At 45.6% G+C, this 14,710-nt stretch overlaps 1 protein-coding gene across 4 annotated transcripts in view; it reads right to left on the bottom strand.

Moving 5' to 3' along the window:
• The window catches only part of BCL11A (BAF chromatin remodeling complex subunit BCL11A), a 97,327-nt gene extending 82,887 nt beyond the window's left edge, over window positions 1-14,440 (bottom strand). For all 4 annotated transcript variants that reach the window (XM_036874062.1, XM_036874061.1, XM_036874060.1 and 1 more), the window contains exons 1-2: window positions 13,952-14,440; window positions 6,686-7,015 (exon numbers count right to left, since the gene is read on the bottom strand). In XM_036874062.1, the coding sequence (XP_036729957.1) occupies window positions 6,686-7,015; window positions 13,952-14,006 (385 nt within the window). In that variant the 5' untranslated portion in view covers window positions 14,007-14,440. The remainder of the gene's footprint in view (window positions 1-6,685; window positions 7,016-13,951) is intronic.
• Window positions 14,441-14,710: the final 270 nt, after the last annotated feature.

Here is a 14,710-nt window from a genome sequence, read left to right as displayed (position 1 = left end):
CCCTTTGTTCAAATCACATACTTTTAACAGGAAAACCTGGAACTGTGGCTATTTAAAATTTTAAATATTCAAATGCCTGTAATTAACCATATGAAACAAATTATGTCACATTTCTCCATACCAGAACATGCAAAAAAATTCGGGTGGGGGACTGGGAGGTGGCAGAGTCGGGGAGACAACTCCAAGAGGAGGAAAGGATGATGTTTTCATTTTGCTATAGATCAAAGGAGAACAAGAATGGAAACTGTGGCATATCCAGCATTTTTACATCGCTGTCTTTCACACCGGGCTATCTAAGTTTACACAATTCCCCAGACTAGCTGCATACTAAGCTGGCTGTGTACAGCTTTATTATGGTGTGCTGGTGGAAGAAGCATTAATATTCCAGCTCCGCATCTGACAGGGCATTTACATGCGCCCATCTGAGCGGCACCTGAGAGATCTTCCAAGGTGCAGTAGCTGTGCGCCTATTGTAAAGGCAAATGAAGCTCACCTATTCCCTGCTGGGGTCAGAAGTGACCTCACCACCCCCCATGCCTCAAATCCTTCCCTTGCCAACCTAACTCAATGCCATCGCAGAATGACGAATGAGCTCAGAAATAGACCCTAAGTTACTAACCCTGCTAAGAACAGCAAAAGCCTTTGCTGAAATGTTTTAAAAATGCATAGGGAGTGCAGCTGGCCAGTAAAAAGCAGAGACACAAATTCCAGTGAACCCAATATGGAATACGTTACATTCTAAAACTGATTAGAAATACAGTCTGATGTTTACTGGCTTCAAATTGAGTTTGGCATCAAGCATACTAGCTTTAATAATGCTGGCATTTTTTTTATTATTATTTTAAATCTGCCTTTGGTCTTTAGGAGCACATATGGAGAGCTCAAGCATTCTTATTCGTCAGGTTACATTTCCTAGAAATTAAGTTTGTGACAGAAAATGAGTCTACTAGCAATAATATGGTCCGTGCTCAAATTAATTAGGTCATTGTTGTAAAAACTACATGGCAAATTACAAAGGTAAATTTACTGATATTGGCCAGAGCTCTAACCCCTGGAAGTAAAGGGGAGAAGCAGTTTAAGGATGCTTATTTACCTGGGTAGGAGGACAGAACAGAGGAGGGAGGGATACGATGCCAATTTTCTACTCGTATTACAAATAAAAATACTAGTCATTATCCATTAAATTATATAGTCTGAATATATTTTATGAACTTTATTAATATCCTCCAAATTGACACATAAAATTAAAACCTGTTCGATTTGAGATAGTGTTAAAAATGGGCCCTAAGTTTAAATCTTTTTTTTTTAATCCTTGTAATAACAACACTGCTGACATAACCATGACCTAAATGAAATCTGAACAAGCAGAAAGGTACTAAAGATCCTTGGTGATTAAATCTCTTGCTAAAAAAGTGGCGAGGTGCCAGGCTGGGTCCACTTTGATGCTAAGTGACTTTTATTGCACAAAGCTGGTACTACTGTATGTAAAAACAGACTTGGGCTTCGGGTAAATTTTGTCAAATGATTTCTTTGTGCAATAAGGGTGTGAACAGAGCAACCAGAGTAGATTAAATTAACATCAAGTGACGCAATCTCGGTGCATCTCCCTAGCTGTGCTACTTCAGTTAAATTTCATATTTTCCCCCCAAACGAAAGCCGAACTTTCTTTCTTTTTTTCACTGACTAGTGTACAAGGCCACCATTCACCTATTCTCCTTTTTGAAATACTTTCACTAAGAAATCACAAAATTCTGAAAAATGCTTCCCTAGGATTTGCACGTTTGTTATATACTTCAATTTAGTCCCCACCCCCCCACATTAGCCAAACTGCACTAAGGCTGCAGTGTGACAATAATGATTTTCCAGGATTCTAAAATGTGCCGTTAATATGCATCCAATTCACCTCTTCCCTGAGCTTAAAGTTTGCTGTCCTGACGCTGCCTGCACGTGTCTATACTCACTTGCATTTTCCAGCCCATGGGCAGCTCCACAATTAAATGCCACATTCACCAGGAGAAAGGTGTGCAAAACAGATTTCAGATCCTTTAAAAGTAAAAGGCACAACTTGCAATACAACGAGGGTGATTTGAGAAATTACAGCACTGTTTTTTAAGCTTTCATAGAATAAACACAGAGAATGGGAGGGAAACTTCCCCCCTCTGCTCCTGTTCTTGAAGTGAATACATATTTGTGTTTCCAATAGAAGGCCATTTTTACATTAACTGTCTGTAACAGCAGGAGACAGAAAAACTAACACAATCTCCACATCACACACAGGATGATCTTCATATCACGTGGCCCTATTCTCAAAACTATTTATAAAAGACAACTAGGAAAATGCACAATGCATCTTTTCTGTGTCACGGAAGGGGTAACGTCGGAAGAACTTTGGGATCTTTGGGATCTTCCACATTGTAGATTTTTTTTTTCCTTTTGGCTTGCCGAAGTAAATTTAGCAGCCATGCGGGCCACTGTGTTTAATTAAGCTTTCAAAAGTCCTCTGACAATGCCAACAATTGTAAGACACTTCTGCGGCTCAATCATGCAATCGCTGTGACAGTTCTATTTACAATTTGTCTTAGAAAGAGTTTCTCTCACATTGTACTTTGACAAAACATCCAAGCTGCCAGTTCACAACCTTTCTCTGTCTTATTTACAAATACATCTTGTATATAGGACTCCCAGTCTCATGAACATGAGCCTTTGGGTAATGGTCCCACAAACACAGGCTCCCAATGAAAATCCTAGGTATTTATTAGGAAACAATATTCTTTAGTCTCTGGATGTGAAGGTTAAATAAAATGTTCACCAGTAAACTGGGGTTTTGTTTGTTTGTTTGTTTTAGCTGCCATGCTAAAAATTCACTTCAGAAGTCAGTGGTTTTTATTCAGAATCACACAAATAAAGAGAAATGAAAAATAAGAGGTTATAATAGGATACTATAATTTATAGTCTCATTTACAATTATACCATAAAGTACATCTTCCAGTTCAGTCTGAGATAAGAAAGAATTCAAATGGGTACAAAAAGAAAAGGCAAGTTGAGTTTCTAAATTCTGAAAAGCATGAGTATGTTATACTTGATTTACCTTTAAGTAACATGCTTATATATTTCTGGATTGAATTAGTATTTCTCCTCTCACAGAGCTTCTGTCTTACATTTTATCATCTGGGTATGAGGTGTATTGTCTAGGCAAATAATTTTTAAATGCCCTGATATCACTGTCTATGTTCATGATTTCAAGGAGAAAAAACGTTATATATCAATAGCAAGAGACTTCACTACACTTCACAGGACTAATCATATTTTCTCCCATTCTCTCAAAAAGCTAACTTTATGACAGTCCAACCCTAATTTAAAGATTTCTATGTGCAATAGCCAAAACCTCAAAGCTGACACTGTGGGATAATATTTTTTGGCCTTTTCTATAAGTGAACAGCAGCTCCACAGTCACTAATCTTCAATGAATATTTCCCCCTCATAAAATATGAGTCTAGAAAACAAAACAAAACCCTAATTAAAAGCCCTGACTGACAGTCAAAGGCTGCTGATATCTGATGGTGGATATTTGACACATAACATCGATGAACTGGGCCCCGCACAATACAACGTGCCCATTTCCAGTTAAATTAGTACTACACTTCAGTGGTCTCAGTGGATCACAGTCACACAATATTTTGAATAAAATGAAAAAAAAAAAACCTGATCAACATATACGTGTGTATTCAACCAAGTAAAAATCATCCTTTCTAAAAAATACTCGGCTTTGAGACGCCTATGTACAGCCAAAACCCACACCATCTTACTGAAGTTTTAAAGAACACTCAATCTCCTATGTGAAAGCCCCAAATTCTAAGCTTTATTTATCTCAGGAAGAAGATCTGTCACTGTCTGATTCCAGCTTCCTGCCTATAAAACGGCACAGAGCACACAGTAAGCTCACATCCAACTTACATCACTTTAATAAGGCCTTTCCTACACAGCGCATTTAAATAACTACCTTTTACATGGTTGCCAAACATATTCTTCTAGAGATTCATCAATATATCTCTTTCCTAATACAGAGCATTGCTTCTCCTTTCTTTTTGTGACACAATTCAAATATCTACTGAATGATTACTCTTATTGTTTCCTTCCTCACCGTAAAAAGAAAAGCAGACTTGGAGTTGTGAAGACGTGCTCTAGAGAAATGGGCTGGGAATACACAGCCGTCTTCCAGAACTTCGCTTCAGAGGCACCTAAGGGCCAGGGCATCTTAATTTATGTGCGATGGCAGAATGTTAATTTCACCATAGGAAACTCTTAATTCATTACCGTGAATTGTGAAAAGTCGTGACTCTAGTTACTGACATCTCACTTTGCGATGTGACCACGCTATTTATGTTCAGCCAATTCCAGGGTGGGAACAGGTGATTAAACACAATGAAAGGAATCAAGACTTTGTAATTATTCGTGAATGAAAGGTTTACCTCACCTGGGTCGCAGCACTGGTGCACCCACTGAATATCTTAGATAGCTTAGGTAGCTCTTCATCTCAGTGTAATTACTCAGCATTAGTCCTATAAAACATATTTTAAATGTGCTTTTTGGGGGGCTTCTTTGAGCTCTCTTACTGCACTAGTCCTTAAAAAAAAAAGAACCTTTATGACAACCAGAGAGTTAAGGAAAATATCTCTTCTTCTTCCCTACGTAGATTTACAACTGTGACAGCGAAAAGCCTTCACTATAGAGCCTTCCCCCCAGCTTTTAGATTTCTCCTCTAAGTACAGAGGCACAGAATTTTCAAGCTGGTTAATCTGAGACTGAATAACCTATTTGGGACCTCAGTAAGAAGTGTGGTTTTAATTCTTGCTTGACAGACACTGTGTTTTGTCTTTTAAACGAGCAGCTCGATATGTAAATACGATGTTACATCACGCAAGTGTTACTCCATATTTGGTGATTTAGAAAGGCTTTGGATCTCCTAAGACGACAAATCCCCTTCCGCTTGCTCTTGCTTCATTAATCATGCCTTACACTTCTGTTCATTTTCCTTCCAGTCACAAGACAGCACATGGAAATGGTCATTGCCATATCCTGCTGGGGGGCAGGGAGGGGTGGATAAAATCCTAACCTGCATGTCATATAAGCTACATGTGGTGGATTCGAGAAAAATATTTTGTGAATGCAGCTTCCCTGGCAGCAGATTTCTCATTTCACTAAAGAAAAAGTATCTGAGTGCTGTTGCAGGCAGCATTAAAAAAAAAAGAAAAAGATAAAATGCCACGTTTGATTTTAATGATCAAATTCCAGAGGGGGGGGGATGAGAAATAATATGACATTTAATCCCCTCTGGACTACTGACCCACTACAGTTCAACTCTGTGGTCAAACTAGGTTGAACGGACAAGTTCCAATGAATCAATTGATTCTATGCACTACCCTTCCTAAAACTGAACAAACCCTCTGCCTTTTGGGGGCAGCAGCAGGGGAAATACAGGGGAGTGACCAACCGACAGGCATGCCGGTTTTGTTACCACAGAATCTGCATTCACTTCATCTTGTACATTAAATCACCGTTGTTTCATTTTTAAAAATGTTTTAAGGGTCACTATATAGTGTTGTTGTTTACCACTTAGAGTAGGGATTTAAGTCCCTCTGTTAGCCATTAATTCCTTTTCCCTTGAGCTGTTGAGAAACCCACACCCCTAGCTACCTTTCTGCTAAAATTAACCAAAGGAAGCAGAGCTGTTCAATGTGTGTATGTATTTTTCCAAGAGAATTTTTACATTATGTTATAGCAGAAACAGTGGAAGTCTGGACTGGACATTTGTAAGGGTGACATGTGGTTGTGTAAACCACAAACAAAATCAGGATACATCTGTCAAAACCACATCAGAGACAAGAGAGAGCACAGAGAAGCATTTATCATTTAGCTGAGGAGGCAGGCTGCAGGGAACAGCCGTTCCTGTCAAACCAACCTTTTGAAATTTCCAACATGCCCTTAAACTTTTCGAGTAAGCATGTCTGTGCGCTTCAGCAACTGCCCTCTCTACTCTGGCCTGGCCAGTCGAAAATGGCATCTTAAAGTCAAGGTCACGGTGTCATCCCACCACGGGGCTGTGTTTAATTACAGCCCCATACGGGCTGACAGCCAATATGGATCCAAGGCTAGCCCTGAAACTCAGTTAACTCTTTCCAGCCCCTCCAAAATGCCCTTCCAGCCCACCCAACTTCCTGGAAGCATTGAGAACAAACTGCACCCCTAGGGAGGTCTGATCAGGTATTCTGACTCAAACAGGTCACTGGCCGAACTACAAATGCCTATACAGCCACTTTGCCTCTGACTTGTCACCAAGGCTGGAAATGGACCTTGGAAACCGGGCTAGGTGTAGTAAGGTTCAACACTTAAAAATGAGAAGGGGAGAGAAAAGGAAAGAAATTCAGAATCAGCAGATCCAGAGAGAGGGTATCAGGTGTGTGTAACCTATTCTGCCTACATCTGACTCGGTGAAGTGGAAAATATTTATTTTTGTGTGTTCTGGACATAAGCAATAGGAATGATTATTTTAACATTACAGGGCTGTCATGGACAGTCACATGGAGAAATACAGAAAGCACTTCACCACTCCTTAGTGCTTGGCTACAGCGCCTCTGAAAATGAAAAGAAAACATGCAAACAGCTTTTCTCCTTGCTTCTCATTTACCTGCTATGTGTTCCTGTTTGGGGCAAATTCCTCTAGATGACGTTGATAAACAATCGTCATCCTCTGGCGTGACCTGGATGCCAACCTCCACGGGATTGGATGCTTTTTTCATCTCGATTGGTGAAGGGGAAGGTGGCTTATCCACAGCTTTTTCTAAGCAGAGGCTGCCATTGCATTGTTTCCGTTTGTGCTCGATAAAAATAAGAATGTCCCCCAATGGGAAGTTCATCTGGCACTGCCCACACGTGAGGAGGTCATGGTCCCCTTCTGGAGCTCCCAAAGGGCCGTGGTCTGGTTCATCATCTGTAAGAATGGCTTCAAGAGGTTCGGCTGTGGTTGAAGAAACAAAAGCACAATTATTAGAGTGCCAGAAAGGAGAGAATACGGGGAAATACATTCTCAACCCCATCCCATCCCAGCACATTATGTAAAGGGTTTCTAGCCTCCTCCATTTAATGCCCAGAAAAATGTGAGCATCTAAAATATACACGGATGTGGAAACTGTCAACAAAAAAGCAAATTTATCAATGAGGCAAATCATCATATATTTAAAGAAAACTGCCTGACTTGCATACTTCCAGAGAAAACACACATACATATACACACACAAACACACACACACTCACACACCCCAAATGTGTCTGGTTTGTAGTTTAGAAAGAATGTGACTGTTAAATAAATAGTTAATGCAGAAACATAAAGTAAGCTTAAATAATAACTACCCCCCAAAAAACTGGTAAAAACATGGACTGAAACCAAATTTGTTTCTTTTTCGTATAGAGTTAAGTTGTCTATTGTGCCCAAGAATAAAAGGAGAGGTGAATAAACACACACACACACACCCTTTGTGTGTGAACATATATACTCTAAATATACAGAGACATGGCTTCATAAATTAGAAAGCTACTACATCACACAGCAAATGTGCCACATTTACACTGCCGTAATAAGAAAAAGACTGCATTCACCTGTGAAACAGATCTAAATAATAATCATAACGCAGCATAATTCACACTGCCAAAAACCTTTCTGATCTCACTCTCAGCAGTGCCACAAAATCAAAGAAATACCAAATTCACTGGCAATTCTTCTCAGACACATTAGCTAAATGGGATACTTTCGAGTACTTAAGAAAATAAGCCAATTAGTCATTTTTTCATTCTGAAGAAAGGAATGTCTAAAATATTCTAAACATGTTTGCAGTTGGTGGCCCCCATCACGTAAAAATTAGAATGGTCAAGCAAACGCCACATTTCAGATCAAGGCTGAGAAGTCCTTTCTTTAGACTTGAAATACTTTGCCTAATGTTGTCAAAGTTGTCTAATTTTCTGAATGAGCTCCAGAACACTTCATTATGGGACTATTTCTGCACACATAATCACCAGCGGATGGTATAACAAGGTAGATATGTCTTTCATTCCTGTTTCCTTTTTTTTTTTTAACCGTGCACCAAAATACTCCAGCATCTATTCGAACAGCTTCTATCATTTTTTAAACTTCCAAAGGCGAAAAGAGAGTTGGTAAGTCTCTGCTCCTGAAACCTTATGCTTACTCTATCACACACACACAAAATTACAAAATATGAAACATATCCAGGATGCTGCCAGTTAATAAAACTGAAGCAGAAAATGTACAAGTCTTAAACAGTTAATCAGTCTGACCTTCTTTAGCAAGCTGCCAATTTCACATTTAATGAACTTAAAGCCACAGAGAATCAAAAAATAGATTTTAATTTGAGTGTAGAATATTGGAACAGATTTTGATAAAGTGCAAAAATCCAGTGAACTCAGGTTAAATTTATTTCAACCCTATCCAGACTGAATATTGAGGGGGAAGATCTGGAGTAACTCCCAGATGTGCTGGGTGAAATAATATTGAGAGAGCCCTGCCTAGCTGCACCTGTGCTCAAGTAGGACATGTCATAATTTCTAGCCTCTGGTACTCCTCCTAATTTAACATAAGGTCACCACAGGAATATGAAGGTTATATTCCTACTAATAAAGACAGCAAAGTAAGCACTTATATTTCTTTGCCCAACATACTGACCAAAAGATAAATACACATGCATACTTTTCAAATAAAAGGACACAAACAGAAAGCTTTTGCATTGTGCTTCTATGTCATTTTTCTCCTATTTGCTTTCATTGTGACCAAGTGAGGAACTGAATAAGGAAGTCATTCTCCAAGATCCCTCCTATGTGAATTAAGAATTTTAAGTACACATTAACAAATGTGGCTTTTGTTGTTGTTGTTCAGCATTAACTACAAGTTCTGAGGTTTACAGATTGAAGAAAGACTCAGGGAAAATACTTCATTTTATTAAAGTTAGTAGTACATAGAACCTTTGCATAAAAACATGTTTTTAAACTCCACCGTTAAGATTTGTTTTTTATTCCCAAGCCCTGACACATTTCTGTAAATGGAAATATTATTTGGGAGCAAAAAGAGATATTCCCCTAGTTATCAAACAGTTAAAGGTAATGTGGTACAAAACAGACTTGGTTAAAGTCTTCTAAATGTAGTGACTGAACTGATTTACAATCAAAACCAGGAAATGAAGTGGTAATTCAGAGGTTGCTGATTACACCTCCACATTTCACCTAATTAATTTTATAGGAGGCAAAGTTCTTGAAAATAACAAGATGATCAAATGTACAGATATAAAACCTATAACCTCAACATTTTCTATGCTCTTAACATAAATTATTGCTAATTAACAAGAATTATATCCTAATGTATGAAATACGGTTAACATCAGGCTCCCTGCTAAACATTTGGCTAGTGGTGTTCAGAGAAATACCAAAATGTGTTATCATTGCTACTATATTATTAAAAATCAGACGAAGTGGGGCACAAAGAAAATATGAAAATACAATTCTCTGGCTGTAGTCTACTGATTTGCATTGACATCTTTTCTCAGTGGCAATCAACATTTCCTTTCTGGGCTCTGATAATTTCTCTGTATTTTAATGCAAATTCCCCTTTCCCTAAAAACATTCCTAACCTCAGCCATTTTACCCCCTCCCTCAATTCAATTCCATCCTCCTTCACTCCCACAAAACCACCGTTTCTAAGCTCCGGCCTAAGCTCTGGCTACAAAGCGGGGAGTCCAGGATTGAAGTGGAAAGGAGTGGGCAAATAATCATAATAATTAGCCGCGAATTCTCTACAAGGGGAAAAAGAAATTGAAAATAAAATGCTTCTGCGTTCAAACAGCAAGACTGACTGAAACGTCTCAATGCCCCAGCGGCTGACTGAGATCTCCTTCCTCTCTCTGCAGTTGCAAAGGAATAAATTAAAAAAAAAAAAAAAAAAAAAGCCTTAGAAGAAATGTAGGGAAGGAGGAAGGAGCTAGCGAAACGAGGGCTGCTCGGGAGGGGGAGGGGGAGGGGGAAAGAGAGCTCTGCCTTCAAGTTTGCTTTCCAAGTCCTTCCCTTTGATTGTCTTAACAGGGTAAGGAAGCAAACCGAGGCTGAAATGCAGAGAGAAAAAGCAAAGAAACAAAAGCGAAGGCAGGGGCGACAGGCCGGGGGCAGGGGGCCCGGCGGGGGTGGGCAGTGCGGAAAGTGAAGTTGGGCGCCGGGACTCTTGAGGCACAAAGCGAGCAGCGTGCTGGCCGCAGGCTCCGGCCGCGCTCGCTGCGAACACGTGCAGCGGCTGCCGCGGGGCCGTAGGGCCGGGAACCGGGGGCGGGAGGCGGCGGGCAGCCTGGGGACCCGACTGCTGCCTCCACGGCGGTCCTTCCTGGCCGCGGGGTGACGACGGTTCCCCAGGACCACCAGTTGGAGAAGTGGGAAGTGAGGCTTGGAAAACTCGGCAGGTTAACCTGGTGCTGTCTCGGTATCAAGGCACACACCAAAAGCGCGGGTCCTGAAATTCATTCTGTGTCCAGAGGCTCACACTTTTTTTACTTTGAGGGATCTCTGCAAATGCGTTTCTCCCGCAATTCCCGGCACCGGTGTGCGCAGCGCGGCGGCGGCGGCTGCGGTTATTCATTATTAATGACGGCGCTTGCCCGCATCATTATGATGATAACTATTACTATTGTTGTGATTTCGGGCTTCAAGGCGAGAGCTGCAGGAGGCGGAGGAGCCGGGGGGTGGGGGGGGGGGGGTCAGGCTGCAGAGCAGCCCTGCAAGCCCGCTGTGGCCGCCTCGGTCCGTGCTTTGCATGGGGGTGAGGGGGTGTAAGAAGTGAACCTGGAGACTAAGTGCAAACTTGCCGGATCCCGCCCTTTGGCCTTGCCCCGAAGCCGGAGAGCGCGCACTCCCCTTTCCTCCCGACCAAAAATGCCCGCCCGAAAGAGAACGAAAATTGCACCCCGCTCCACTCCCGGAGCCCGGGGGTGTCGGCCGCGCGCTTCTCTGCAGCCCTGGCAAGAAGCATTTTTAAAGTCAAAATGAAGAACAAAGACATAAGGGGTGATGGGAGGGAGGGGGGAGAAAGGGAATTCTGCCTAACCGTCCGTTTCCCCCACCCCCACCCTCGCAAAGCTCTTCCCTCCCGGCCGAGAAATGCAGAGCGGGGGTGGGGGAGGCTCTGGTACAGGTTCAAGTTCGCTGAGCTTTCTTGATCTTGTTCTGCCTCCTAGCGACCGAACGGCTCAGTCAGCCCAAGAAGCGGAGGATGGGGGCGGGGAGGGGAAGGGGGTCCTGAAGACCGGAATGGCTCCCGCTCCCCCCTGCGCACCCAGAAAATTAGAAAGGAGCGACCACCGCACGCCCTTCAAACTGGTTCCTCAACGCAAAGCCCGCCCTGAGACACGGCGAGAGGGGGATAACCCACCCAGCCTGGAATATCTCCGGATGGGCCCAGGGTGGGTGGGGGACGGGGGAGCAGCCCGGACTGCACGCCTCAGTCCGTCCTTTGAGCCCCCAGTGCATCCTTCCGAAGAAGGGCCCAGCTTTCCCGAGTGCTGCGAACACTGCCCTTCCTTCCCGCCGGTACCTGGCCGGGCTGTAACTTCACACCGCCGCGCGCCGCGTCTGCTCCGCATCCGGCGCGGCCGGGGGAGTGGGGGGCGGGGGAGAGCGGCGAGGGAGGGATGCGCGGGGGTGGGGAGAGGGAGGGCCCCGCAACGTGCCCGGGCGGGGGAGCTTTCGAAGTGTGTGACAAGTTCCAGGGCCCAGTGAAAAATTCAATTCCCTATGCGCACCCCCCCCAAACACACACACCCCTTTAAAAAATACAGAACTGGGTATAGGGTGGTCCTTTAAAATTGCAGCAAAAATTAAAATAAGGGTCATGAATGAGGAGGGGGAAGGAGGTGGGCCCTCTCATTCCTTTCTTTCCCTTGCAGCCAAACTTTCCTAAGTGCCCACCGCCTGCCTTTCCAGGCGCATTCTGTTAGCCAGGAGACAGCAACCCACTTACCCACCCACCCCCACCCCCAATATAGACTCACAAGGGCCCCCTGACCGACACAGGCCCGTGGTAGAGGACAAGAACTCAAGGGAGGGGTGCGTGGAGTCCCAGGGTCGAACACTCCCCAAAAGCATACTCGAACATACTACTCCCGTACCACCTACCACCCACCCCCACCTGGCTTGGCCGCGCTCAGGAGCTGGGGGCTGGTGGTCTGTCCCGGTGGGAGGGGGGCAGGGAAAGCACGTGGCGACCTCTCCGCCGCCCCGAGCTGGGGGCTAGAGGCGTCGAGGGTAGGGGGCGGACAGAACTCGCTTTTACGGCTGCTCTGCAAAATAAAAATGCTTTGCAAAGCCGAGTTTCTCTCCAGCCGATTTCACAGTAGGGTTGGCAGGGAGGAGGTCTGGGCATTATGCTGGGGGGCCAGAGAGGACCCTCGACCCGGCTGGCGCTGAGTCGCTGCACGGCCTGCCGCTGTGCCAGCGGGCGGGCGGCGGGCGCCGGGTGGGCGATCCCGGGCGGGGCGGGGGCGCGGCGAGGCCCGGCGAGGCCCCGGCGAGGCCCGGCCGCAGCCGCCGCCCGCTCCCGGGCTGCCGCGCCGCGCTCGGTCCTCTGTCTGTTTGTTGGCAGGAGGCTCCCGCACACGCGGTGCTTGTAAACATTCAGACACGAGATTTTTCCCAATCAAAATCCACTTCCACTTTTTTTGAAAATCTTCCAAAAAATAGTAAGAGGAGGGAGTTCCTCGCTCCCTCTCTGTGCCGCCGGCGCTCTAAGTTTGCAACTAAAGAGGTTTGGGTGAAGGGGATAATTGTATTTTATCCCCTCTATTAGAGATTGTGAGATTTTTGCGGGGAGGGGGGCGATGGGGGAGTCAAAGAGGAGAGCGTGGCAGAAAACGGCCGGCGGAGCGTTAGGCTTCTGTTTTGGGGCAAGAAATTTTGCCCTGTTTTATTTAATTTAATTTTATTTTATTTTTCACGTTTTCTCGCCGCCCCTGAGGTTCGGCCGGGAGGGGCGGGCAGCGGCAACCCGGGCGGCGGCGGCCAGAGCGCCCTCCCTCCCTCTCCCGCTCGCCCCCGTCCCTTGCTCCTGCCCTTCGGCGGCGGCTGCGGCGGCGGCGGCGGCGGCGCGGGAGGGCAAGCGCGAGGAGCCGGCACAAAAGGCAGCGGGACAAACACCCACCTCGGGCCGGAACAAAAGGCGGCAGCGCCGGCCGCTGCTCCCGTCCTTCCCGGTTGCCCAAGCTCTCCCTGCCGCCGCGGCCCCTCTCCAGACTCGGGAGACTCCAGAGCGCCGGGGGCCCCCTCCCACAATCCCACTTTCTCACTATTGTGGAGATGACTACTTTCCTCCCGGTGCACACTTGACCGTGAGCGCGCTGATGTCCGAGGGCCAGTCTCACCTCTTTTCTCCCTGGGAATTGTTTTTTTAGACTTGGGCTCCCCACCCCCCCGTTTTTCTCCCTCCGGTGAGTGGAAGCAGCCCCCCTCTCCCCTCCAGTTCCCTCCCTTAGGTTTGCACGAGAGTTGTTAGCATCCACAGCATTGTCCATTATTTTGCAAAACTGGAGGGGAAATCATTGCATTCCTTTTCGAAAAGCGAAATAAAGCAGAGGAAAGCAGGAAAGAGGAGCAGTCAAATTGTTGTAAAATTAAATAAAATTAAAAGGTTCGTGCTATCTCAAAAGTGTACATACGGCTATGGTTCGGGATGGGATGAGATTGGGGTTTTTTTCCCCCTCTCCCTTTAATCTCTTTTATCCCGACGCTCGGAGGTTTTTTCTCGTGAAAAAAATTTTAAATGCATGCACACACCCCTCTCTCCCCCTCTCTCTTGCTTCTCGTCCTGCGCGCTCTTGTGATTATTAATAATTATTATTACTATTATTGGGTTACTTACGCGAGAATTCCCGTTTGCTTAAGTGCTGGGGTTTGCCTTGCTTGCGGCGAGACATGGTGGACTGCGGGGCGGGCGGCGGCGGCGGCGGCGGCGGCGGGCGGACGACGGCTCGGTTCACATCGGGAGAGCCGGGTTAGAAAGAAGGAGACTCCAGAGAAAATATCTTCATCAGTGCCTTTTGACATCCAAAATAAATTAGAAATAATACAAAGATGGCGCAGGGAAGATGAATTGTGGGAGAGCCGTCATGGCTTTTTTTTTTTTAAGCAAAAAAAAAAAAAAAAAAGAGAGAGAGAGAGAGAGGAGAGATAGAGGGGGAGAGAGAGAGAAAGAGAGAGAGATGAAAAAAATGGCAAAAGCCCCCCTGAGCTGCAAGTTCAAGTGCGGACGTGACGTCCCTGCGAACTTGAACGTCAGGAGTCTGGATGGACAGAGACACACAAAACATGGGCAGGGCGAGCAGGAGAGAAGGGGAGGAGGGAAGGGGAAGCTCACACCAATGGACACACATCAGGGGCTGGACATGAAAAAGAGACCAGGACAAGCCAATGGCCAGTGCGGGGCGGGGGAGGTGCGGGGCGGGGGGCTCCGCAGACGCCAGACGCGGCCCCCGTGGGAGGGGCGGGCCGAGGGGAGGGGGCGCTGGGGCCGCGGGCTCACCAGTGGCCGCAGCAAGCGCCGAGGCAGCGGCGTGGCCGGGAGAGAAGAAAGGGGTGGCGGGGGCGGAGGGGGTGGGGAGCAAGACGTGCGCCCTGCTCC

This window comes from Balaenoptera musculus, chromosome 13, assembly GCF_009873245.2.
Source record: "Balaenoptera musculus isolate JJ_BM4_2016_0621 chromosome 13, mBalMus1.pri.v3, whole genome shotgun sequence".
Lineage (NCBI taxonomy): Eukaryota > Metazoa > Chordata > Mammalia > Artiodactyla > Balaenopteridae > Balaenoptera > Balaenoptera musculus.
This window is presented reverse-complemented; position numbering and strand designations above follow the sequence as displayed.